This window comes from Camelus dromedarius, chromosome 9 (genome assembly GCF_036321535.1).
Source record: "Camelus dromedarius isolate mCamDro1 chromosome 9, mCamDro1.pat, whole genome shotgun sequence".
In the NCBI taxonomy this organism is placed as follows: domain Eukaryota; kingdom Metazoa; phylum Chordata; class Mammalia; order Artiodactyla; family Camelidae; genus Camelus; species Camelus dromedarius.
Genome location: NC_087444.1, coordinates 75,898,986 through 75,925,926, shown reverse-complemented (window position 1 = coordinate 75,925,926; position 26,941 = coordinate 75,898,986). Strand labels below are relative to the sequence as shown.

The window sequence follows — 26,941 nt, the reverse complement described above, 5'->3', positions numbered from 1 at the left end:
TGAGAAGCTACTGCCCTCCCCTTCCTGTCTCAACCGAGTCGGGGCAAGCTGTTCTGCGAGAAGGACAGTGATGCATGAATGCCTGCAGGAGCCCCGGCTACTTAACTGTTGGGCACTGGCCAGAAGACTAAGCAGAGGGCAGGCCTTAAACTGGGAGGGAAAGAAGACATTGTATTTGCAGGCCTGGGCAAGAAATCTCTTCGTGTTTCGAGCAGCACCCAGGTCTCTCTCCAGCCACTGGATAGAAATGGCTTCCAAGCTAAGGACATAAAAATTGACCCAACTTGTGCCAGTTCTCCCTACTCCCTGTCTTTACAAGGCAGCACCCACTCCCAAGAGGACCAGCAGCAGGGACAGGAACATTTCCGCAGAAAGCAGCACTGTTGTTGTCGTAGGTTAGAAAATATAACCAGTGCCCGGAAGTACTACTGGGAGGTTGTTTGGTAGAGGTATCTAACTGGAAACTTTTTTTTTTTAATGCTGATCCAGAAGAGCAGGTCAAGGCCTATAAATATGTCAGGGTCTGTCTCATGTTACTCGGGAAACAAAATGAACTTGACACTGACACCTCCCCTTGGGTGGCACCACGGGAAAGAGGAGACCCTCCCTGTGGAGACTACATACCTGGCTTGACGACTTCATTGCAGTGCAAAGGAATCCTCCAGTAATGGCGGAATGGTCAGGAGGTAACCACATGCTGCCTTAGGGAAAATGAGGCACAGAGTGAGGAAGAGGTTGAGGAAGAGTGAGTAGGAAATGAATGAAGGGGGAAATGAACAGCCATCCTCGAGGGAATGAATGAAAACACCCCGATCATCATCCTCACCATGCACCCACACAGGTAAAAACGGATCCAGGTTCCACGTCCTTGTGACTCAGCGATGAACTCTGGACCACACTTGTGCACCCCTGCAGAAGTGTGCACGGAACTTGTCTTTGGGCACAAGGACGTCTGAGAGATGTTCTCAGCCCTGTCATCACTCATCTGGGAAGATGAACCTGGTGCCTTCCTTCCCTCCATGCTTGACAATACGCAGGACCTCCTCCTTTACATGAACAGTTTACGCATTGGGAACAAAGCGCCCCCTGGTGGGCCGCCATGGTAATTCTCCAGGGACGCCTGCATTCCATGCCCCACAGGTGGGCCTCAGGACACAGGGACTCAGGGGCTCCGCGCGAACCTCTACTCAGACCACCGAAGTCACAGCAGCCAAAGGCACCAAAAGGCTCCTCAAACTCACCCACTGCCAAGTCACCTAGGCGGAAGCAGTTCAAGGATTGAACGGAGAAGCTGGTGGTAAAAAAAAAAAAAAAAGAAAAAGAAAATCCATCCTAAGAAGTGGAATCATCAGAAAGGGAGGCAGCTAAGTTAGTGCGGGGGTTCTCGTGAACTGCGTCGTAGAAGAGGCCACTGGAGACGGCTCCGGCAACCCCGTGGTGCAGGCCTGCGGGGGAGGGCAAATCTGGGCCACGGAGCTCACCCCGGCTCCAGCCTGGTCTCTTCCCTCCGACAGGATGGAGGACCTGGAGCAGCTAGCGCCAGCGCTCACAGAAAGGGTCAGGCTGGAGCAAGCAAAGCCTGCGTCCTGGGTGCTGCTCCTAAACTTATACTTAGCATCACTCACCGTTTTATTTGATTCTCCCGACTTGAAGTTCAGGGAAGCCAAGTTATGTACACGTCCAAAAGACCAAGTTTATTGTTGGTGGTAGGCACACCTGCTACTTGTTTCTAAATTAATTCAGCTTAAAAAAATTAATACTAAGGAAATTGTTAAACTCCCACTTTCATTGTAGAATTGCCTGTTTTTCTATTTGGTAAACTTTTGCTTTATGTATTTTGAAGTCATGGTTATAGAAGCATAAAATGTAGACTTTATATTTCATAGGTGAAGCCAGTCTTTTTATCATGAGATTACCCTCTTTACATCGAGCGTGACCTTCTCATTTCAAGTCATTTCTCTGACATCAAATATAGGGGCATCACCTTGCTCCTGATTACTATTTAATGGCATATTTTTAGAAAATCCAATCTGACAATCTTTGTTAACTGGTACCTAGTTCCAATTATACTTAATGTGCTTACAGATACACTGGAGCCTAAATCTGCCACCTCCCTTTCATGCTTTCAATTTCTTCTACCCTTCTGTTCCTCTTCTCATTGCCTCTCTGTGGAATGACTTAATCTGTTTTTACCAACTCATTTCTCCCCGCCTCTTGGTCTTTTGGACACATGTAGGATGTTGCTCACAAGATCTGCTGACAACACGTCCTACTCAGTGACACAAAGGGATTTACAAGATTTGACCATATTCTGGGTCCGTAAGTCTCAGCTGCTATCAAAGGATTTTAAAAATACCAAATACATTCTCTAATTATAAAGCGATGAAGACAGAAATCGACAGCACACCTGAGTCAGAAAACCCTCTTCTAAACAGCACTTGAAAGTCACCCCGCCAGATGTGAATTGGCCCCAGAATCCCCCCAGACACCCAAATCCATACATGCTCAAGCCCTTTGTATAAAATGCTGTTAATATTTGCACATAACCTATGCACATCCTCCTGTATACTTTAAATCATGTCTAGATTATTTGCAATACCCAATACAACGTAAATGCTATGTAAATAGTTGTCAGCATGCCACAAATTCAAGTTTTGGTGTTTAGAATTTTCTGGATTTTTTTTCTCAAGTATTTTCGACCTGTGGGTGTGGACCCTGAGGATGCAGAGGGCCAACAACTTTGTGGAGAAGGGAGAAGAAAATTGCTTCATTCTTACAAACCTACTTACCTGGACTGAGGTAGCCAGTGGGCCAACTCCGGCCTGCTTGGAGGTGGTGGCTTTTCATTGAAATGTAATTCATACACCATAGAAGTCACCCTTCTGTGGTGTACAATTCCATGGGTTTTAGCATACTTACAACGTTGTGAAATCATCTCCACTAATTCCAGGATGTTTCATCACCCAGAAAAGAAACCTGATACCCATTAGGTGGTCACTTTTTATTGCCCGTAGCCCCCCCTCCAAGGTCTCAGCCGCTAGTCTACTTTGTCTCTACAGATTTGCCCCGTCTGGACACTTCATGTAAATAAACATACAATATACAGCCTTTTTTTAAAAAAAAAAATTTGTAGTTTAGTTGATTTACAATGTTGTGTTAGTTTCTGGTGTACAGCAAGTGATTCATATACTTTTTTCAAAATAGGTTATTACTGTTACACAATATTACCTTGTTGTTTACCTATTTTACACATGTAGTTTATAACTGCTAATCCCAAACTTCTAATTAATCCCTCCCCCCACCCCATCCCCTTAGGTAACCTAAGTTTATTATATTCTGTCTGTGAGTCTGCTTGTTTTGTAAGTAAGTTCATTTGTACCATTTTTTAGATTCCACATATAAATGATATCATATATTTGATTTTCCCCATCTGACCTATTTCAGTTAGTAGGATAATCTCTAAGTCCATGTTGCAGAAAGTGGCATTATTTCACTTTTTATGGCTAAGTACTATTCCATTGGGTATATATACCACAACTTTTTTATCCAGTCATCTGTCCATGGACATTTACGTTGCTTCTGTGTCTTGGCTATTGTAAATAATGCTACTATGAACATTGGGGTGCATGTCTTTTCAACTTGAGTTCTCCCGATATATGCCCAGGAGTGGGATTGCTGGGTCATATGGTAATTCTATTTTTAGTGTTTGAAGGAACCTCCATCCTGTTTCCATAGTGGCTGCACCAAACTACATTCTCACCAGCAGTAACACACGGCCCTCTGTGTCTGGCTTCTTTCACTTAGCACCTGTTCCCCAGGTCCACCCGTGTTGCAGCCCAGGCCAGCACTTTGTTCATCTACAGCTAAGCAACGTCCACTATATGGGTGTGCCACATCGTATTTGTCATTCATCAGCTGATAACCATGTGAGTGGGATCCACATTTTGGCTCTTGTGAACAATGCTGTTATCAACATTTGTGTACACGTTCTTGTGCTTTCAATTCTCTTGAGTATATACCTAGCAGCGGAATTGCTGGATAAAACGGTAACTCAGGAGGACTACCAGAATGTTTTCCAAAGTGGTGGCAACATTTTACACTCTCGCCAGCAGTGTCTGAGGGTTCCAATATCTCTACCTTCTCACCAAACACGTGTTATCGTCTGCAGTAATAGAAATGATTTTTGTATGTTGATCTTGTATCCTGCAATCTTGCTGAATGTGTTTATTAGCTCAATGTTTTTTTTAGTGGATTCCTTAGGAATTCCTATATACCAGATCATGTCATCTGCAAACAGTTTTCCTTCTTCCTTCCTTTCCAATCTGCAAGCCTTTTCTTTTCCTTAACTAACTATTCTGGCTAGAATGTCCAGTACAATGTTGAGCAGAAGTGACAAGAGTGGACATCCTCATCTTGTCCCTGATCTTACTGGGAAGTACTCAGTCCTGCACCAGTGTTACATTAGCTTTGGGGGTTTGGAGTTGCCTTTTATCAGGGTAAGGAAGTTCCCTTCTATCCCGTTTGCTGAGTGCTTTTATCACAAAAAGGTGTTGGATTTTGTCAAAGGCTTGTTTCTGTACCAGTGGCGATGGTGTTGCGTTTTCTTCTGCTGATCTGGTGCAGTATGTTGATTTTCCTGATGTTAAACTCACCCTGAAGGCTTGAGATAAATTCCATTTGCTCATGGTGTGTAATTCTTTTTTATGTGTTACTAGATTCAGCTTGTCAGTATTTTTGAGGATTTTTGCATCTATGTTCCTAAGAGATAATGGCCTATAGATTTCTTTTGTTTGGTGTTTCTGTTTGGTTTTAGTTACTGGGGTTAATACTGGCCATAGAATAAGCTGGCAAGTGTTCCCTCCCCTTCGATTTTTTGGAAGAGTTTGTGAAGAACTGGTATTAATTCTTTAAATGTTTTGGCAGGATTTAGTGAAGCCATCTGGGCCTGGGCTTTTCTTTGTACATAGTTTTTTTTTCATTACTAATTCAATATATTCCTAACACAGAACATTTCTGCTGTGCCTTATTCCATATAAAAGGGATAAAATTCTAAACAGCAGTTTAAGTCAGGTTTTGTCACCAGAGCAGTTCAGGTCAGACCAGGTTTTGCCCCGATGACTCATGAAGAAGGATCTCTACGTTGAGCATCATGACTTAGAGAGCAGGACCCGCATCTCCCACAGTGCTACTAAGCCAGCCATGCCTCGCTCTTCCTCGTCTAGTTTGTAGGGCCAGCTTCCTTCCTTAGCTGGTCCCAAAAAGGATCTTAAGGTACCAGAGGAAAGTAAGGCATTTTTTTTCTTCTGGGAGACCTGTGGAGTTCTGGTCAGGTCAGTCTGTAAGAGCCCACATCACACACCCCAACATTCTGGGTCTGTTCCCTCATCTGGAAAACACAGCTGAACAGAGGACTAAAGGGAGTGGCTGGTGCGGGGACTGATTTCCTGCAGACAGGAGGGCGGATGACAGGGATGCGGGGAGATCTCAGATATTTTGATTAGAACCAAGGACAAGAGAGTCAGGGCCTTCCTTCCGGCTGCTCCTTGGGCAATTTCTTGTGGGTTTGAAAAGGGGAAGTGGCATCAAGTCCGCCTCCTCAATGTCTCTGCCCTATGTCCTGGACCACAGCCCCACCTGAGGCCTTGTCCTTGACCGCATGGACCATCATCCCAGGGAGGAGTGGGTAGTGAGGCTGGGAAGATTTGAATCCTGGTTGCCAAGGTGACTGCATCCTTCCTGTTACTCCCCGAATCCAGGTGTCACCAAGTCCCAATCTGTCTCCTTGGGAATCTATCTTTCTGTCACCCTTCTTGCTGGCCACCTCCCTAATTCCACAGTACAGGTTCCAGCTCCAATCTCTTTTCTCACTTAGACCAGAATCCTCCCGCAAGTCTCAGCCTCAAGTCTCCCCGCTTCAACTCTGATGCTGTCATTCCTCTGCCAAAACCCTCTGTGGCTGCTTCTGCCTTCCAGGATAAAGTTCACATCTTCAGCTTGCTCCAAGGAACTCTATTCACCCTGGAGTCAGCCTCATCCGCTTATGCTGCTGATGCCTCTGCATGTGAGCAGAGGAGCTAAGCTGGAACTCAGAGTTTGTCTCAGGACCACGTATGGTAGGACTGCTGCGTTGGCAGCCTCCACACACCGCACCTGTAGGTCTGACGTCTCGAGTGGGCCCCTCCCATGCTGGCTCTGGGCTTGGCCACAGGACTTGCTCTGGCTCGTGGTGCAGCAGAGGTTTAAGTTCAAGCAGCACTTGTAAAGTGGGACTTGCTCTCTGGCAAACTGCCGTGGAGCCATGAGCCATCAGATAAAGAGGTCCAGCCACCCCGGAAGGGCCACGTGGTGAGAAATGCTACACTGGGCCTCAGCGGAGGCGCCAACCCGGGAGCGAAGAAGTCCTTGTCAACGCTGCAGCCCCAGGAGACACCACATGGAGAGGAAGCACCTTCCCAATGAGCCAAGGTGAGGCCGCAGAACTGTGAGGAATCACACATTTCACTGTTTTAAGTCACTGAGCTTGGGGGATGGGTTGTTATGCAGTTAAATGCAAGTGGAGCCCCAGGGATCTTCACGTGAATGTTCCTTCAGCATTTACTGGTAGCTTGCTGACCAGGCTTGAACAACGTCACACTGAACGCGATCACACTGCCCTCCTCCCAATCTCAGGCACTCTTCACGCCCTCAGTTCTTCAAATATTCATAGCCCAGGAAAGGCACAGTTTTGTCGGGTGGCGGTTGGGAGACTGAGTGTAAACCACAGGTCCTGCTCTTACGAAACTCATGTAAGCTAATAACGGGAGGAATAGGGTCTCCCTCACCCTCATCCCCCGGGTTCAATCTGGTCTAGCAAACAGCAGGGAAGCAGTGACATGACAGCTGAGGAGCTGGTGAAGTAGCCCTGTCATCCAATGCCAACTTCCCCTCCACCCTGCTGAGCCAGGATTCTCTCAGGCGTCACGTCCTCTGTGAAACCTTACACACACCACCATCCACCACGTCTGGGCTCCTCTCTCCGGGGCTCTTTGGTCCCTGCACCAGTTAGAATTTGGGTGACCTGCAGGTAACGAAAGCCCCAACAGTTTACCTTTCCCAGGGGACTGGTAACTGGTGTGGATCTTCAGAGCATCAGGAACCCAGGCTGCTCCTATCTGGTTCTGCTGCCTTGCTGGGCCCACACGCTGAAGACAGCTTCCCGGCCTGGGATGGCTGCTCCCACTCTGGCCATCGGATCCACATTCCAGAGCACAGGAAGGAGGAAAGGAGGGGGAGCACATCTCCCCACGGAGGAACACCTCCTAGAAGCTGCACATACCGCTTGTTACTGGCCAGAACGTAGACGCAACACCACACCGAACTGTAAGAGACCCTAGGAAAATACCTTGAACCCAGGCACGTGCCCAGCGAAACCTCAGAGTGTCTGTATCTAGTAAAGAAACAGGTTAAACATACATCGCGAGACAACTGGTTCTGTCTAACCTCAGTCCTCTGCCTGCTCCCCACTACAGCCCTGATTACCCGAGACCCCCGCAGGGCCAGGGCTCAGCCCGCAGGGGGCTCTCCGGCAAGCTATGACTAACCCTGACCCTCCTGTCTCACGCCACATACTTGTTACTCATTTTACATGTATTTACTCAGTCTTCACAATTGCCCCATGACCTGGATTCCACTGTTACCCCTGTTTTACAGAGTTTTGTAAACTGAGTTCAAAGAGACTAGGCAACCTACATAGCAATTAACTGAAAGAACTAGAATTTGGACACAGGCAGCCTGGCTCCAAGGCACCGGCCCTTCACCACTGCAAAACTGAACTGCAGATCAGGACTGCCGGCCAGAGGCACCTCATGGACCTTCTACCCGAGACCAGCTGCACTCCCGCGGCTTCTCAGAGAATCCTCCCCACTCGCGGGACACACATGTGTGGCGAGCCCAGTAACTGGGTCCTCCCCAGAGAAAAGGCTGAGACTGTGGCCCTGGGCTGGTGCCAGTGACTAAGACCAGAGGACCAGCTACTTCTAGACCTTTATTTCTCTGTGAAAAGGGGAAAAAAGGAATAAAATAAAAACGGCACAGTTGACACAAAAAAACCACAGCGGGAAAGGGACGGGGGGTGAAGTAGATGGGGGAGGGGTCCCCATTACAGCGCAGGAGCCAGCAACCTGGGGTGCTCGGAATCTCTCCCCCAGCGCAGGCGGGAGCGGCCCCTCCCTCCCAGGGTCACTGCCCTGTCCCACCCTGTGTCCCCCCAGCCCCTGAGAGGTGGACGGTGAGAAGTCAGATTCCCAGGCTGGGAGAGGAGGAACCGTGCTGGGGGAAGGGGCCTGGGGTCAGACCATGCACAGGGAGTGACAACCAAAGGCCCCCCACCGTCTCCCCAAGGAAGGGGCTTTGTGGGGGAAGGGCAGACACCAGAGGCTGGCGTTGGCTCCTCTTCCAGCATCAGGCGAGAGACAGAACTGGGGGAACAGAACAGGCTGGAGTCAGATCTGCAGCTGGCCCTCCGCCCACAACTGCTCCTGCCTCTCCCCCTCCCCAGGAGCTGCTGCTCCCAGGCCTAGTACAGACCCCCGACCCCTCCACACCTCCAAGTTCTCAGCGCCTTACCAGTCAGAGCCTCCTGGGCAAAGTACTTGACGTCCACGTCCTGGTCCTGGGTCAGCTTCTCTAGGATGGGCTTGACTTCACTCTGCAGGGTGCTGGAAGGGGAAGAGGGAGGGGGTCAGCCCGGCGGGCGGGGGCACAAGGTGTGCGCAGACGCAGACACCAAGTGAAGTAACAGTCTCTGAGGCCAGAGATATGATGGAAGGTTGGATGTCTGACAAACCAGGACAGTGGTCTCTGGGGCCCACAACAGGGAGATTGGACAGTCTGGAAAAGTAGGGCAGAGGCCCAAGAACCCACAAGCCTGAGCCTCAGCAAAGGGAAGCCTTTCATCCATTTGACACATTTCCCGAGGCCTACTGCGTACCAGGTGTGAACACAGCGGTAAATCCAGCCCTCCTGATTCTCGCCCAGAGCCTGGGCTTGAGGAATACACACACCAAACTGATGACGAGTATCAGGAGTGGCAAGTGCCCAAGAGGCGGTCGTGGGCCCCACAGGAAGGGGCCCAGGGAAACGTGTCTGCACTGACAGTTATTCGGGGAAGTGAAGGTGGACTTTGGAGGGAAACTAAAGGTGTACATCCTGGACAGAGGGAGAAATCAGAGATGCAGGCTTCACGGGTCCCCGTCCAGCGGACAGCCAGCACCGCCCCCCCACATAACACCATTCTTCTCACTTCTATCATCCACAGCCCTTTATCTAGTTTTGAAGTTGATACCAATGGAATCATCCCAGGACAGTTTTCTCGGGCTAGCTTCTCACGCACACGTCTATGGGTCACTGGGTTGGGGCGGACAGCAGAAGTCTCTTCATCGCTGCCTAGTCTCCCACCACATGAACAAACCCCAACTGATCCACTGGACTGTCAACGCGCACCTGCGCCGTTTCCATCCCATGGCTAATATGACTAAGGCTCACAAACATTCTATTAGAAACAAGCACTCACTTCTCTTGGATGCACACACAGGAGAGGACATGCCAGCTCACGGGCAGACGTCTGATTAGCTTCACTCGATTTTACCAATTTTCAGTCGCTGTGCCCATTTACCATCTACAACCCCACCGGCAACACCAGAGTTCCAGTTGTTCCCCCCACACCGCTGCTCCTCACCACCAGCTGTGCACCGAGCTTTTTTAAGGTTAGCCATTCTGACCCAGCCACCCATGGAAAGTAGCCCCAGTTCCCCCCGGAACTGCGGTGGCCCCTGCTGTTATGTAGTTGAGGGTCTGTTTCTGTGCCCCCCACTCTGTCCCACTGAGCTACCTGGATGCCGTGCCGACACCCCGCCGTTTAATTCCGGTGGCGTCATGCTAAGAGTCGGTATCTAGTGGTGTAAGCCTTCCACCTCTGTTATTCTTTAGGACGAGCGTGCTTATTCCAGGCCTTTGAATTTTCATGTTAGCTCCAGAATCCACCTGTCCATTTTCCACGAAAGAACCTGCTGAGACTGACTGAGATTATACTAACTGTATAGGTGAATCTGGGAACCAACGCACCCGTGAATATCACGCAGGTCTTCTTTCATTTCTCAAAGCCCTGTTTTACAGTTCTCAGTAGAGGTATTTACGCAGCTTTCATTACATTCATTCCTTGGTATTTGATGTTCCTGGTGCCACTGTACGTTACACACACACACACACACACACACACACACACGTTAATTTTATTTTCTAGAGATTTGTTGCTCGTACACAGAACTGCACCTCTCACCCTCCCACCAGGTGAGGCAGGCCATGGGAATTCTCATTCTACTTCTGAAGAAACTAAGACCTCAAAGTCACACAGCGAGCAGAGAGCAGTGCTGGGCCTCAAACTCTAGGCTCTACATTCAAAGGTCAGAGATTAAGATGCCTAAAACCAGCCATGTGTGAAGGAGGGTCCAGGCCTCACCTGTTGTCCAGGATGGGCCCTATCTTCTGTAGGGATTTGGCCACGTTGAAGCGGACGTTGGCGACAGGGTCCCCAGCCATGCGCAGCACTGTGGGCAGCATGTGCTTGGTGGTGATGTCCTGCCCACAGACCTCAGACAGCACCTGGAGGCCAGTAAGGAGCAGAGAGCCATGACCCAAAGTTCACGGCTAACTGCCATTTCTCCCTCCCTCTGACCAGGCCACTGTGGTGACTGTCAGGCCGGAGGGTGGAGCTGAGCAACCCGGGGAACTCGGAGCCCAGTGTGCCCGCCCTGATGGCAGAGATGGAGTTCCCAACTCCCCTGATGCCCTCCTACCACCGTCGTCTACCTGCCCTGGAAGCGTCCCAGCCCACACTGCCCCAGTCCTGTCTCCCCATCCTCGCATTTCCCTTCATCTTCGGGGGATAGGACTTGATTCCTAACCCCCAGGGTCCCTTCCTCAGTGCAGTGGTCTCTGAAGTAGCACATGGGAAGCAAGCATCAGAACACTTGGCTATGTTAGTTTTTAAATCCTAGCCTTTAATTTCTAGTCACGTGTACGGTGTGTTTAAGTGACCAGACCGGAGCGCTTTCTGCACGTTGCGGAGCTGTTCTGAACGCGCTGCGCGTATGACCAGATTGAGCCTCACAGCCTCGTGAACCTGGTGCTGTAATCAACAGTATGAGTCCTCTACAGGTGAGAAAACTGAGGCACTAAGCAGTGAGGTGATTCTCTCGAGGTGCACAGCTAATACATGGCAAAGCTAGAATTAAAAAAGTAGGTCTGATTCGAGAAGCTGCACATTTAGCCATTACACCATGAATAGATATACACACATTTTGTGGAGGAGAGGGTGCTCAGAGAGGTCTGGCAATCACTTCTTCAACAGGCCATGTCTCCCACCACGCAGGTCCCCACCCCCGGGGGCCCTGTGACTCTGACCGGGGAGCCCCAACCTCTGGCCTGCTGCTCCCCAAGGACTCATCCCTGCAACCCCAGATCCCATCGCTTCCCCATACCTGGTGTCCCCCTTGAGGACCCTCTGCCATCCCTCCTCTCCCAGGTGCTCCCAGCCCCCAAGGGACAGGCCAGCGGGCAGGTGGGCATGCTCACATTGATGCAGAAGAGTGTAGTCATGCGGTGCAGGTAGTTGGGGTCGCCAGACATGGCCAAGACCTTGGGGATGATGGTGGCATGGGCCCAGTCCTTCCCAAACTTCTCCACCAGCTTCTTCAGGTTGCTGGTGGCCGCCTCACGGATGGCGTAGACTGTAGAAGATGAGGGAGAGGGGGCGGTGACTCACGAGGTGGAGGACTGAGGCGGGCAGAGTAACAGTCACACTCACTACTGCCTACCTAGCCCTAGATCCAGGCCACATCTGAATCGATAAACTCCAAGACAAAGAAAGGGCTCAATGGATGCTAAATGTCGCAGCATCTTTTCTGTAGCCCCAAGATACAGATGACAAATGGAGACTCTGAGAAGTGACCTGCCCAAGCAAATGATTTAGTACTTAGTACATGGTATGGAGCCTGTTACAGACAAATGTTAACTTTTATTTTTACTACTCTTTAGTGAAAACAATAAGCAATTCTCACAATGGCCCCAAAAGACTGGGATGAGAAGTCCCATGTTTTACAGAATGAGTGCGGGCTGAAAGATGGCAAGTGACTTGCTTAAGCTTTGACAGCCCGGAGGTAGGATTCAAACCCAGGCTGTCTGCTCGGTGGCCCTTGGCCTCCCCACTATTCCAGGAAGGCCCTGGTGACCCTCTGCGGCAGCCTGCTACCCTGCACCTCTCCAGGACCCTGACAGGCAAGGGAGCTGGTCCACGCGAGCATCTGCGAGCTCAACTCCAGACTCCCCCACTCCTCCCACCAGCCCCAGGCAGCCCGCCCGTGCATCCTTCCCAGAGCCCCGGTCTCCTGCCAGACACTGGGGTACTCACCATGATCCACCAGCCAGGCCATGCACAAGGAGTTGAGTTTCTCATCAAAGAACTCCACCCCCTGCGGAAGACAAGGAGGTAAGGGATCAAGGAAGACTGGTTTCCAGCGAACCCCAGGAGATCCACACCCACCCCACATGGACGGGACACTTCTCACCTTCACCTGAGGGGCTCCTTTCTCTCCTCTCGCTCACTGAATCCTATCCATCTGATAAGGCCCCGTTTCCCACGTGCCTTCCTCCAACTCCCCAGTCCTCACATCTTCCACTGGGCCCTTATGGCCCCCGTCACCCTGGCACAGCCCCAGACACAGCGCACGGTGACCAGATGGCCCTGGTCCCAGGCCTCCGCCCTCACCAGCTGTCCAGCCAGCAGAGGCATGTACTCGATGATGGCCAGCCGCACCCGCCACTTGGCATCCTCAGCCAGCTCCACGATGGCAGGGAGCAGGGACTGGGACAGCTGCCGGATGCCGATCACCTCGTTGACGCAGTCCAGGTTGGAGATGATGTTCAGCCGCACCTCCGGGCACTGAGGGGAGGACAGGAGGCTCTGAGAGAAGGCACTGCACAAGGCAACAACCCGGGACAGGGGGACAGCGTTCAACCGCAGCACCTTCGTAAAACAAACACCTGAGGGCAGACCACTACCTCCCAAGCCTGCGCCCGGCTCTGGGGACACGTTAAAGGCCCGCACAAAGCAAGCACCGTGATTGTTACTACGGGAAGCAACTTTTCACATCTCGTACCAGCAGACAAGAAATGTTCAGCCGTTCTGAAGAATCTGCAGGAACCACAGCACAAAAACACGGTACCCGGGAAAAACAGACAAGGTAATAACCCTGGCTCTGCTGCTTGCTACAAGGGACTTAACCTTTCTGGAGATTGGTCTGTGACATGGAAACACCCATCTAATCCCAAATGGTGGCTGAGGCTATTAAAGTGCCTGCAACAGTGTCTGATTCACAAAGGGCTTGACGTGTGGGAGTTTACTGTCTTCATCATTTCTGTTACTTTTACTTTCTCTGCTAGTCTCTGCGTGCTGTAAGGAGCAAGTCTCATTCACCCTTATTTTCCCACTACCCAGCAGTTTCTAGACCATCATAGGGGCTCAATGCATGTCTGCTGAAAGAAAAAAAAGATGAAGGAATAGAGAAATATTTTTGAATCCCTAGTGAACTACCAATATTATAAACTGATCCACAATATGTGCATACATACAAGTACGCCCCACTTTTCAGAAGTTCGCTTTGCACCACTCTGCGCTTATGAAAGACCGACACGAGTCCTTGCTTTCATCAACCAAGAGAAATCCAAAGGTTTTTGCTTTTACAAAAAAGAAGACTGCTTCTTTGCTTCATGCCATTTCGGCTTATGACAGGTTTCACAGGAACACTCTACCTCAGGATAGCCAGGTAACCTGTCCCCCATCTGTTTCCACAAAACATATGAAGCAATGTATCAAAAAAAGGCACATGAACACAATTAGTTCTTGTTAATCAAAACAGGATCCCCACTGGAGCCCTGTCCTACTTCACATATTCCTGGACAGCAGGCAGCACAGTTAGTTCTTTCTACACCGCCCTCCATGAGTTGTGGGGTGAGGAAGCGAGCACTGAGACGAATCAATGAAGCAAGTAAGCCAGTGCAGTGAAGGGCTAACCCGACAGGCCCAGGCTGCTCAAACGTGGAACATTCCAAAGGGAGACGATCACTAAGCAGCTGCAACATCCAGCCTGAGGAAAGGGTCTCTGTTCACCCGGGGACCTGGGCCATGCCTGACAGATTATGCTAACAATGTGATTTATGGTGGGGGCCTTGGGTCACATGGCATCAACTTGACCTCTGCCGGGGCTGGAAACAGGGCGGCTCCATTCCAGGCCGATATGACCAACCCCAATGAAAACCCCAGAAGCCAGGGCTGGCGCACGTCCTTAGCTAGCAGTCTCCACATCTGCCGTCACGTGTCGCTGCTGGGAGAGCTAAGGGCCGGCGGTGTAACTCCACCGAGAGGAGGTAACTGGAAACTCGCGCCTGGTCTCTCACGCACCTTTTCCCTTTGCTGACGTTAACCTGTGTCCTTTCACTCAACAGCAGCCATGAGTATAACAGCTTTTCCGACTTCTGAGGGCTGTTTTGGCAAGTTAGTAAACTGAAAGGTGGCTGTGGGGACTAAGACCCAGCAGGCGGTGAAGAAGAGTAATGACAACCCCTGGGAGGACGAAACAGCCCCAGCTGGTGGCTCCAAAGTGAAATTCCCCAAGAGGCCCTCCAACAACGCCTTTGAGAAAAGCATGTAAGTCCCTCTTTTCCGTATCTAAAATAATAAAATCCTCCTTCAGGCACGGAAGGCACCCAAGTTCCTGCTAGCTGGTCTGACGCCTAAAGGAGAAACCTCAGAACCAACAGTGTCCCTCCCTACACTGGGTTAAAGCTTCTTCTAAAGCCAAGGATACGCAGGGAGAGGACAGGAACCGAGAGGACAGGAACCGTCCCAGTGCTAATCAGCCTGTTGGTTTCACTTGTCTGCTACGCTCAGTGTTTACATGAATATCGTAAACACAAATGATTCAATTTCACCACTTACTTATGCTAAAAGGACTTTGTATCCAAGGATTCTAAAAGCCTAAATTGACATAATGGTAAATAAGAGCTGTTTACCCATTCTTTCTCTAAAGAAAGATTTCTACGGTGGAAACTGCCACTGTATTCTGGGGTCTCGATTACAGCATCTGAGCCTGAACTCTGATAAACATCAACTATGGCAGCTACACGGGTGTGTGTGTGTGTGTGTGTGTGTGTGTGTGTGTGTGTGTGTGTGTGTGTGTTGTGTGTGTGTGTGTGTTGTGTGTGTGTCTCAGAACGTGCAAGACAACTGCTCAACAAACCAACGAGTGAACACGTAGTCCATCATGCCCGCAAACATTCAACTCACTGGTGATCTGGGTGTTTGTTGGAAATCCTAGGAGATTCCTGGCCAGTCTGGAAAAGCAGCTGCCCCACCCGTCACCTCCACGCGCCCAGAGCCTTCCCGAGGCCCTTACCTCATCTTTCAGCTGAGCCAGGAAGAGGGGCAGCAGGTGCTCGATGGTGTTGTCTTTGCCCAGGATGGGAGAGAGGCCCATGATGACAGAGGCCAGGGCCGACTTGACATGCTGGTTGGCGTCTGACACCAGCTCCTGGGAGAAGGAGGGAAGGGGGAGCCACAGGGGTCAGTGGCTAAGGAGACTCCAGCTCCTAAGCAGCCCTGAGATGCAGCCCGCTCCTGCCCACTCACCCCCAGGGCAGGCGGAGTGTACAAGGGGAATGCAGCTCCGTCCACGTCCGGCCTGCTCCCAGCAGCCCCCAGCCCAACCCCGAAGCTCTCTGGATGAGCAGACACAGTGACCTCCATGCTCAGCCCCAGGCCTCAGGTTCTGCCTGTACTCAAGGCTCCTAACTACACCGAACCCAAGACTGCTGGTCCTAGATGGCGGGGAGCTCAGTTTGCACCTGGCTGTCCCTAAAGCCCCATTTCACATCTCCTTTCCAGCAGGCTCACATCTGCTCTATTCCTCCCACCAAACTCCCCGTTACCTTGATGCAGGGCAAAATCTGGGTCATGATCACATTCTCTCGACAGTCAGCTGAGAGGTTTTCACAGAATTCTGTGGGCAGGGAAATGGAGGCAGGAGGTAAGACCCAGTGTCCTGGTTCTGCCCTCAGCCCCTCAGACACCCACCCGACGGCTGTGTTCTGGTCGCCAGCACCAACCTTTGACCTTGTGGGAGGCTGCGGCCCTCACCTCGGCCTCACAGTCTTTCATCAGGTTCTGGAAGGCAGGGACCAGGTCCGTCTTGGTGATCTCAGGCCCCACTGCTTTCTGGAGCTGCAGAAAAGGAAGGCAAGGAAGTAAGAGGGCTTGGCAGGTAGTCGAAGTGAATGAGAACAAGATCAAAGTTAAAGGCACCAGGACTGGGGCACGAACAGCCCTCGGAATCGCTGCTGAGATTTAGTCCCGGTGCCATGGGGGTGGCCCTGGCCAAATCACGGAGCCTCAAATAAGCCTCGGTTCCTCACTGAGTGCGATTAGCTCAGATCACACACATGCCACCCTTCTCTACTCCTGGGCTCTCTCGCACAGAACCTGAGGCTGGCCTCAGAACCCTCCTCAACACAGCACTTCAAGATGCAACTATCAGTGCTGGCAAGTGACGTGACACCCGACTGGACGATTAGAGCTCTTACTGCTCCAACACCTGATGATTCCATCGGGCTTCACAAAAACCCCAGCTTCTGCAGGCAGCCCTGCCCTTCCCGAGGGCCCCACCTCCCCATCTGTGAGATGCTGTCCGCAGTCCCCTTGTGTACCTCTGTGAACTTGTCGGCCACCATGTATCGGACACGCCAGGACTTGTCCTCAGCAGCCTGGCGCAGGGTGGGCATCACCAGGGCCTCCAGGTCCTCCTGGGGCAGGAGTTGGGCAATGTTCACACATGCCTCCACCGCCAGCAGCCGCACCGAGTCCTGGGGAGGGGATGGGAAAAGGAGGGAAGCAGAGGCCCCGTCAGCCCTGGGACTCCCTATCAACCGCAGGGTCCGCCGGGGCGGAGGAGACGGAGGGGAGCAGGCCCCACCTGCTCGTCAGATGCCAGGTTGGAGAACATGGGGATGATCTCGCTCTTGACGTTGTCCAGCTCCAGCACCTTGGCAAACTCCCCCAGCTTGGAGGCTGCGGCCCGCCGCACCATGGGGGTGTCATCTGAGCACAGGTTCCGGAAGTACCTGGGGATTGAGGGGGAGCTCAGGAGGAGGCATCTGAGGGACTCAGGCAGTACAGCAGAGGGGCGAGCACATGCTCTGCGACCACGTCTCCTGGCTCTGCCTGGGTGACCCTGGCCAAGGGATGACCCCGAGCCCTCCTAGTCCTTTATAAAGGGGCTGACAACAGTGCCTACCCGACAGGGCCGTTCTGAGGTTTAAACGAGGTAATGCGTGTGGGACACCAGCAGCCCGTCTGCACATAAAAAATCTACAATGAACGGAAGGTGCTGATTCTACTATCGTGACCACATAATAGTGCTTCGCTAAGGTGCTGGCCTGGGGCTGCTCAAAGATTGTACTTTCCAGCACGACTGCCTCCAGTCAGAGATGCCTGGGGCACACAGCACCCTGGCATGAGTGATGGCTCAGGGCCTGGGCTTGCCACTCAATGAATGGTCCATGGAGTTGGCGGATAGACAGAAGTCCAGAGGAAGGGGAAGAAACACACATTAAGAGGAATTTTAATCCAATTAAATACATTTTCACTGATCCTTCTGGAAGCCAAGTCTTCCATACAAGGAATTTCCTGGGGCATGCAGCCAAAGGGGAGGAGGGTGTTGGGAGGAGATGGCCTATCTGACGACTATCTGCGGAACTGGGACAGGCCTGACAGCATCACACATCACCTGCTGAGTGTTTCTGCGTGCCAGACTCTGCTCTAAGCACCTTCTCTGTAGCTCACGATAAGCAGTGGGAGGAAGGACCCACCATCACCTCCACGTCCCAGATGAGCAGGAGGCAGCATCTGGACTTACAGTGGACCACGTCCAGACGCCACCTCTCTGCGCGGTGGGAAGAGGGGGCTGGGGGCTGGGGAGGCCTAAAGGAGACTGAGGTTTGAGAGGAGGGGACCAAGCCAAGGCAGAGAGGCTGGGATTTCCTAGGGGTCAGAGGCCAGGCACTCACTGTCGAAGTTCCGCCTTGACGGCACTGGACACACGGGGATAGCAGACGGAGAAGAGGCCGCAGGCCGAGGTGCGGGAAGTGAACCAGTCACCGCCCGCCAGCCGCTTCACGAGGGGCACGAAGTGGGCCTCCAGGTCAGAGGGCGAGTGCTCGTGCGAGATGGCCCGCAAGGACTCCACCGCCTTGTCCCGCACCACCGTCTCCTCCACTGTGGCCAGCGACTCCAGGGGCGGCTGTGGGGCAGGACACGAGGTCACCAGACAGCTTCCCCCACTCCTCACCCCAGGAGCCCCACCCTGCTCCCCTTCGTGGGCTCATCTCCAGTGGGCCTTCTCTGATCACCCCACACCAGCCTTCACCCAGCGTGCCTTCCCTGAAGAACCTCACTTACAGGTCCTTGAAGGAGCTTCAGTGGGGTCCCTGAACCCCAAAGCTATACCTGTCACTTTCTGAGAAGAGGGCCACAGCTGTCATTAGCTTCTCAGAGTGCAATAGTCATTACTGATGTTGTCTAGAAGATCTATTTCCTACGTGTTCTAAGCAGGGCTACTGAATTTCACAACTCTGGGAGGTACTGGTTCTAATGCACTGAAACCTATGAAGCAGGTCCTGTTACTGTCTTCGTTTTAAAAAAGAGAAAGGGGGAAGGGTAGAACTCAGTGGTAGAGCACGTGCTTAGCACGCATGAGGGCCTAGGCTCAATCCTCAGCACCTCTATTAAAAAAATTTTTTTAATAAAAAATAAAAAAGAGGGAACTGAGGCACAACAGGCTAGGTAACTCAACCAAGCTAGTAACAGCTACAAGCCAGGGACTCAGCTGGGCCCCCTCCAAAGGGCTGAAAAGCAAAGCTGTGGCTGCTGACGGGCAACTGCATCGGAAGCTCATGAAACTAGGGGACCCTGGGGCTTGTGATTGCTCCCTGCTTTGTTCCTGTGAGGCCTGGAGCGACTGCATTCCTTTAGGGACAACAGACTGGCTCACCACTGTATCCCTGAGCCCAGTAGATCTCCTGGCACAGGCAGGAACTCAGTAATTACTGACCTAACACAAGGAGACTCAATTTATCCTAATCTGTTCAAATAAAGATGGGGAGGGCTACAGTCTGAAGTCCAACTTAGCCTGACAGGTACAGAAAGGAGGAAGAAATCATAAAAGGAAATGCTTCCTGGGCTCGAGCAGGTAACAGAATGAAACAATGAGCAAAGGTGACAAGTGGGGACAAGAGACAGGCAGAGATGGTCGCAAACCACACAACGTATAGTCTAGAGAGTGCAGCTGCCTGCCAGCTCTGCCCATCTCTGGTTCTCCAAAAGCAGTCAAAAGGGCCAAGTTCTTAATGTGAAAAATCTCTTTTAAAACATGCTACAATCTGGATGAACCTTGAAGACATTATGCTAAATGAAATGAGCCAGTCACAAATGACTACACGTAGCACGATTCCTTTATGGCCAGTCCCTGGAGTACAGGCACACCTCGCGTCACTGCGTTCATCTGACGGCACCCTGCAGATACTGCGCTGTTTCACCAACTGAAGGTTTGTGGCCGCGTGCACTGAGCAAGTCTACGACATGATTTTTTCAACAGCACGTGCTCACTTCATGTCTGTGTCACATTTTGGTAATTCTCGCAATATTTCAAACTTGTTCTTATTAATGAATTTGTCATGATGATGTGTGATCAGTGACCTCTGATGTTACTACTCAAAAGACGACAACTTGCTGAAGGTGCAGGTGATGGTTAGCAATTTTTAGCGAGAAAGTATTTTTTAATGAAGGTATGTACTTTTTTTGACAGAATGCTATTGTACACTTAATAGACTACAGGAAAGTGTAAACACAACTTCTATATATACTGGGGAACAAAAAAATGCATGAGTCATTTTACTGGACTATTCAGTTTATTACGGCAGTCTGGAGCTGAACCCGCAGCATCTCTGAGGGATGTCTGCAGTCAGGGTCACAGAGACAGAAAGTGGGCTGCTGGTGGCCAGGGGCTTCGGGAGGGGGCTTCGGGAGTTACTGGTTAATGAGTACAGAGTTTCAGCCTGGGGAACATGAGAAAGTTCTGGAGACAAAGGGTGGCGATGGCTGCACCAATATGAATGTCCTAATGCCACAGAACTGGACACTTCGAAATGGCTAAAATGATTAATACTATTTATAATTTACCACAATAAAAATCAAAAACAAATTCTTAATCTCATTTTTAAAAGGCTGGCCATGAGTCAAAAGGAAAATGGAGCACTATGCCTCCCTGGGGACCCACAGCGTGCAACCTGTCACAGGGACGTGCTGCCTGAGGGTTCTGGTTCCTGGGGGTGTGGCTGCAGGTGATGTGTCATCGGGCACTGCAGGGATGGGCTCTTCTCACTTCCTTGTCCCCTCCCCAGGCTGGCACCCAGGAGGCACTGTCAGTGCTCCCTGAGAGACTGCGCATGGAACTCGTGGTCACCTTCCACGGGGACCGAGGCTGAGCGGTCGTCATGTCACCCAGGGGCCTTTAGGTCTGTGTTGGGGGGGGCAGGTTCCCACAGAAGGAGGTCCCTCCCAGCACAGACCTAAAGACTGGGGAAGGTGTGCGCTTAGGAAACTTCAAGTGATGCTTCTGCACAATGGAGACCCATTGCCGTGAGGCCTGTGTGACAGAAGGTGGGCCCTCAAACCTGCGGAGGGAGAGGTGTGAACCCTGACATCGTCTATACTACATGAGGAGAGGAAATGAGTTTCCAGCAGGTTCTCAGAGGGATCCACCACTCCCAACAGGGTTAAGAGCTGCTGATACAGAAAGAATCCTCACACTGTAGCTACATGAGGCTCTGTGAAATTAACTTCACTTCACAAACCAACGCAGAGAACAGAGGCCAGAATAGGTCTGACACACCTCTGGGTTCCCACGGCCACAGTCCTTGCTCACTTTCATAAATGAACAGATTGCAAAACAGCCATTTCCCATTTCTTGTCACTTGTCAAAATCCAGGTTAACTGCCACGTCCTCCAAGAGGTCCTCCTTGACAGCTCTGCATCCCATCTAAACCAGATCAGGCACCTTCTCTGAGTTCCCAGGGCCCCCGGTTTCCCTTTTTTCCAGCTCTGATCAGCATATGGGACAGACAGGAGCCCTGAGGACAGTACAGACGACAGTACAGAAGAGGGCTAGTGGTTAAGAACTGGGGGCCTGGATCAAACCCTGGCCCTGCCTCTCCCCAGCTGGGCCTGTGCCTCAGCTTCCTCACCTGAGAACTGGCACCAGCACAAGTCTCAAGGGGTCGCCAGGGGCCATGACGGCTTCCTATACACAAGGCACCAGGATGTACGCGGCGGGTGCTGAGCGAGCTCGTGCTGTCCTGACCTGACCTGCCTGTGGGCTCCAGCACTGCCCGGCCCAGGGGTCACTGTGACTGCTCCCCCAGAGGCCGTACAGGGTGACTGGGGTTTCCCTTGCTGAGAATGCTCAGTGAGAAGACCCTGACTTGGCAGGGGGAGGCCCCGTGGGTTCCAGTCCCGGCTCCCCAACAAGCCTCAGCCCTTAGTCTGCAGGCCCTGGGCCCATGTTGAAGCTGTGGGGTTCTCGGCAGCGCTTGCAGCTCCCGAGTTCCCTGAGAAGCTGCTGAAAGCCATGAATGCTCTCCTCGGAAAACACAAGCACCAGGGGCTGCGGCAGTTCTGCGGGGTCTGAGGGGCCCCTTCAGGCTGGCCCACGGACCGCATCACCTTCCTTGTGCTAGGCAGGCCCGCTCTGTGTGAAACATGTGACGTGACCTCACGCACGTACAGGTTCTGTGTGTACGGATACAAATTAGACATGCAGACACAGATGAGAGCTAGGATACCAGACTTCATGGTAATTATCAAATCTTCTTAGTGCTTAATGCACGTTTGGAAGAAAGGAAATTACAATATTTGCTCAAATCCAAGATCCCAACAACTCTGAGAAGAACATGATTTCATATAGCACCAAAAGGAAAAAAGCCTGCTGACTGTAATTGTAAAACACCATCAAGTGCAGATGCCAAAGTACGCAAATGTGTCCTTAGGAACAATGAAATACAGAACTAATGGGGGGAAAGGTGACAGCAATGGCCCGTGGCCCTGAGGAACAGTGAAAACCAGGCACTGAGCAACTTCAAAGGTTCTCTGGACTCGGGTCACAAGACTGGGGCACCTCCTCCCTTCTCTTGTCCCAAACAGCAGTTACTGTCAGTATTTGACCCATCTGTGTCCCCAGCCATTACCCAGCACAGAGCTGTGCAGGCAGGAAGTGGGCGGGCCTGGGGGAGAGTCAAATGGACACGGCACGCCTGGAATCACAGCTCTGCCACTGACCAGCAGCGCAAGCTCGGACAAGATGCTTAACTGCTCCGTGCTCCACGTGGCTGTCTACACCCCAAAGGGTGGACACGACCCCAAAAGTCACAATGACAACAGAGCTAACACCTCTGAGTACCTACTACATGCTCATACTGTGTTAAGGGCTTCTTAAGTCGACTCTCAAGTTTTCATGACTCCCCCTTTACAGATGAGCAACGTATAGCACAGAGAAGTTAAGTAACTTACAAGCCACACAGCAAATAAGTGGAAGAACCCAGCCTGACTCCAAAACCCAAAGCCTCATGTGTAAAGTCCCAGGTGGGGCTGGAGCAGGTCAGTCCACAGCAAGGACGACAACAGCATATTCACATTGCTGTACTAAGTGCACTGCTGACTTGCCGGATGACAGCTGATGTCCGAGCCTGTCTGTTCTGAGAAGATGGCCTCGGCCTCTCCTGCACTCTCGCCTCCCTGCCGGGGCTGGGAGGACCAGGGCTGACCCCACCAGGGGCCGGCAGAGGACTTCCCACCTTCCAGACTCACCAGCAGGCAGTGCACGTACTCAGGGCCTCCGACCAGAGTGGTGAAGGTTCCCAGCTGTTCCGCCAGGGCCAGGAGGACCTCATCCTCATCGTAGATGGTGTCTGCGGGACAAGACAGACTGCGTTACGGTCCCACCCCAAGTCTGACCCCAGCCCCTCAGGAAACTGAGCTTGGAACGAGCAGGCTCCATCCATTCTGCCACCCTCCAGCTGGGCAGGCAGACGAAGGCGCAGGCAGGGTCGGATGACAGAGTGCCTGTTACGAGGTGTAGGACGCCGCTGGGGAAATGAGCCCCGCTCTGCATCCCTGTTTCTGCGCCTGTAAGATGGTGCCAGTCACTTCCACCTCTCAGTGAAGGTTACAGTGAGGCACAAGTAAGTCCATGTAGATGAGGGCAGAGCCTGTAAACGGGAGCTTTTTGGCTTCTACCCTCAGCAAGGTTCTCTCCACCAAGAAATCCTCTTCTGCCTGAGTTCTCCACCCTTCGACATTCAGTTCAGCTACTGCTTTCCGGAAGATTTCCAGGCTGCCTCCCAGACAGGTTAGGTCCCTTCTCTGGGCTCCCTGCCCAATCCTGCCGCCTTCATCAGAGACCTCACCACAGGCCCTGACCACCTGAGCCCAGGACTGGCTCCTCTCTGCACCCCAGTTTCTGCCAGAGATGAGCACAGTGGGAGCTCAACGCAGGTTTGCTGCTGGAACGAACGAATGTGTGAAGGGAGAACTCTCCTGTCCTAAAGCCCGAGTCCAAAGGCCTTTCTCAAGCTCTGCCCTCTCTCCCCAAGGCGGTGGGAACCTCTACAGCAGAAGATGCCAGCATCCCTGGCGTCTATGCTGGCGTTTCAACTTCCTGAGCTTAAGCAAGGCACACTCTCCCTCCTGTGGGTTAAAACCCTGCTCTGCCGTTGGCTGGCTGTGAGGCAACTCACGTCACCTCTTAGACTATTTTCTCATGTCCCAAATCACAAGAGTTGTTCTCACTTCAGATTTGTTCGCAGACTGCAGGGCAACAGCCGCTCTCGATGAAGAGCTCAGTGTGGGGCCCCGCACGAGAGTTGGCGCTTTAGTGAACTCAGGCCACCGCGGCTCCAGCACCCCACGCCCTCAGGCTCCTCCCCAGCCTCGGCTTCCCTGGCTCCCTCTCTACCCAGGTCAGATCACCTGCCTGTTCTGTCCATCTCCCGGAGAACTTACACGCATATCCTCAACTGGAACAACTCAATCTCTGGTCCAGACTCCTCAGCCAAGCACCATTCGTGAAAGCCAATACCCAGAACTGCCAGCACCTCGCGTTTCCACCGTGCCCGCCTCTACAGAATGGCCCTCCCAGCCTCCCTGTCCTCTTGGCCTCACCGGCACATTACCATGTTTGATCCTGCCTCTGCTCGCCGTTTCCCCCTGCCGGTCTCCCTCCCCCACGACCTCATCACAGAACTCCTAGGGCATGTGATGCTTCGTCTATGGATCAGGCTCTGTGAGGAGCACTGAATCCTCCCAGCAACCCTGAGCTAGGTCCTACCTGATCCCCCGCTGCGGAGAGGTGGAGGGGCTGGCCCAGGTGCGCCCAGCACGCTGGTGGCACAGCTGGGTTTCAAACTCAGGCCCCCTCAAACTTTTCCTTTCTCTAAACTTTTAACCACTTTATACACCGCCATGCCACACCCCATGTACCCCTGGCCCCAGAAGTTGTCCCAGACCTGGCATTCTAAAGCCTTCAAGTCTCTCCAACGGTTCACCAGTGGAAGCTCAACGTGACATGTGCAGGCGCCTCTTCCTGAGGTGGCGTTCAGAGGCAGACACGCCGTGTGCCTCGTCATCAGCCGTGACTGTGGCCGAGTCCCTACAAGTCTCCTCAGGTCTCACCTTTCCCCAGTGTGAAGTGACGAGGGGGTGACACGCTCTGCCTCCCTCCCCGCCAGCACCGCCACTAGGCCCAAGTGAGAGGATCAGATATGAAGGAGCTTCCTCAGGGACAAAGCGCGGCGTAACGCTGAGCCTTTACTTGTGACTTTAGTTAGCATAAGGCAGGAAGTCATAGTAAGAACACAGGAACAGGATTCACTGTTAAGTGGTGATTTGATCCAGTCCCCGTCAAGACGTTGTGCTAAGTGCGCGAAGTGCATCTTCGTGGACAGGAGAGCCTGGGAGCAGACTGATGGCTCACACTCACACAGCGTTCACCCCGGGCTGAGCACTTCCCGTGGGAGCCTGTCCCACCTTCACAGTCGGCTGCAATGTCACACCCGTTTCACATGTAAAGAATCGGAGGTGGGCAGGAGTTAAACACCGAGCCTGAGGTCACCGAGCTAGAAAGTGGCAGAGCTAGAATCTGAGCCCAGGTAGTCAGGACCCAAGCTGCGCCATCGTCATTAGGCAGTGCTGTCAAGTCTGGAGCCAGCGTGTTGAAAAAACATCCCATCTGGGCCACCCCCACTAAGTTACCTCCCCTCTCCATGCCTCTGCTTCCTCAGCTCTAAAGTGGGGGCAGTGAGCTAACGACCTTGAGGAGCCACCGTTAGCTTGGTTAACTTGGACAACTGTGGTGACGCACGTTTACTGAGCACAGGCTCTACGTGAACAAACTCAATCCTCACCAGAAAGGGCTTAGAACACTGCCTGGCACACAGTAAGTGTGTACTAAGTGTCAGCAATGAGTGTTATCGCTACCACTACTTCATGTTCACAACAACGCTACAGCACATGATGATCACGTCCACTTTAGAGACAAAAGCTACGTGGAACAGTGAAATCAGGTAACGCACCTGAAGTCACCAGTTCTAACTGCAGAAGCTGTCATTCAAATCTGGCTCTATCTGCCTCCAGACCCCTTTTCACCAGTCCCCGCCCCACCCCCCGGCACCCAGCACAGGGCACTCACACCAGTTACATCCACAGGGAGGCTGTGCTCTCACCTGGGGGGAACCACCCCTGAGAGTACCCCCCTCGCCAGGCCCCAGGAGCCCACCGTACCTGTAAGGAAGGGCAGGAGCTCGCTGCGGGTCCTCTCGACACCGAGGGCCAAGGCAATGGTGGACAGCTTCTTGATGCTGTTGAGGCGAAGCTAACGAGAGGACAGAAAAGGAAGGAGAACGTCAGCCTGCCCAGACCCTGGGGAGGCTGCCAGCCCTGGACCCAGCCCAGACCCCGGGGAGCCCGCCAGCCCTGGACCCAGCCCAGACCCCAGGGAGCCCGCCAGCTCTGGACCCAGCCAGCCCCAGGAAGCTGTGCTAAGCATGCATGGGCTGCCGAATGACAACTTGGCAAAGCCACCAAGTGACTCTGTGACCTTGAGTAACTGAATTACAGTGGGAGTGGCAGCCTCAGCACAAGCATCCACTGGGTCTTACTGAGCCATGCCCCTGGTGGCACCTTCCAAGACCACTAGGTCCGAAACTGCACCCCACCCCCAGCCACCCCTTCCCCTCCTTCTGTTTTTGCCTCCCGCTTGCACTCAGCATCAGCTAACATTCTGGGCCTCGGACTCTGACGGTGCCAGGCCCATCCTAGATCACTCCGTGCCTGGTCCCAAGCCAAACACTCACTCACAGCGTCTCATTTAACTCTCACCACCAGCCAAGGGCAGAGGGTTACAAGCCCTGCTCCACAGAAGAGGAAACAGGTTCAGGGAACGAAAGTCCCCTCCAAGGGTCACACAGTTCAGATGGTAGAGAGGGCACCGAAACCCAGGACTGTCACCTAACAGTGATGATAATAGAACAGACAATGTAGTAACACTGCTACAAAAAACAAGACTAAACAGCAGTAATGATATCACTAGTACAGTGGGTTGAATAGTGACCCCCAAAAAGATATGTCCCAGTCCTAATCCCCAGCACTCGTGAAGGTAAAATATGCAGATTTAATTAAGTAAGCATCTCAGATGAGATCATCCTGAATTAAGGGGCAGGGTGGGGCCCTGTGCAACAACAGGAAAAA

The 26,941-nt window shown here is 52.3% G+C and overlaps 1 protein-coding gene across 1 annotated transcript in view; it reads right to left on the bottom strand.

Annotated features, from left to right (window-relative positions):
- Window positions 1-8,010: 8,010 nt before the first annotated feature.
- Window positions 8,011-26,941, bottom strand: part of PPP2R1A (protein phosphatase 2 scaffold subunit Aalpha) — a 30,670-nt gene continuing 11,739 nt past the window's right edge. Inside the window, exons 2-15 of the mRNA XM_010983637.3 lie at window positions 25,976-26,066; window positions 23,006-23,106; window positions 18,154-18,386; window positions 17,061-17,208; window positions 16,795-16,950; window positions 16,198-16,312; window positions 16,021-16,091; window positions 15,489-15,623; window positions 12,803-12,976; window positions 12,446-12,506; window positions 11,611-11,765; window positions 10,496-10,638; window positions 8,605-8,696; window positions 8,011-8,456 (exon numbers count right to left, since the gene is read on the bottom strand). Of these exons, the coding sequence (XP_010981939.1) occupies window positions 8,440-8,456; window positions 8,605-8,696; window positions 10,496-10,638; window positions 11,611-11,765; window positions 12,446-12,506; window positions 12,803-12,976; window positions 15,489-15,623; window positions 16,021-16,091; window positions 16,198-16,312; window positions 16,795-16,950; window positions 17,061-17,208; window positions 18,154-18,386; window positions 23,006-23,106; window positions 25,976-26,066 (1,692 nt within the window). The 3' untranslated portion in view covers window positions 8,011-8,439. The remainder of the gene's footprint in view (window positions 8,457-8,604; window positions 8,697-10,495; window positions 10,639-11,610; window positions 11,766-12,445; window positions 12,507-12,802; window positions 12,977-15,488; window positions 15,624-16,020; window positions 16,092-16,197; window positions 16,313-16,794; window positions 16,951-17,060; window positions 17,209-18,153; window positions 18,387-23,005; window positions 23,107-25,975; window positions 26,067-26,941) is intronic.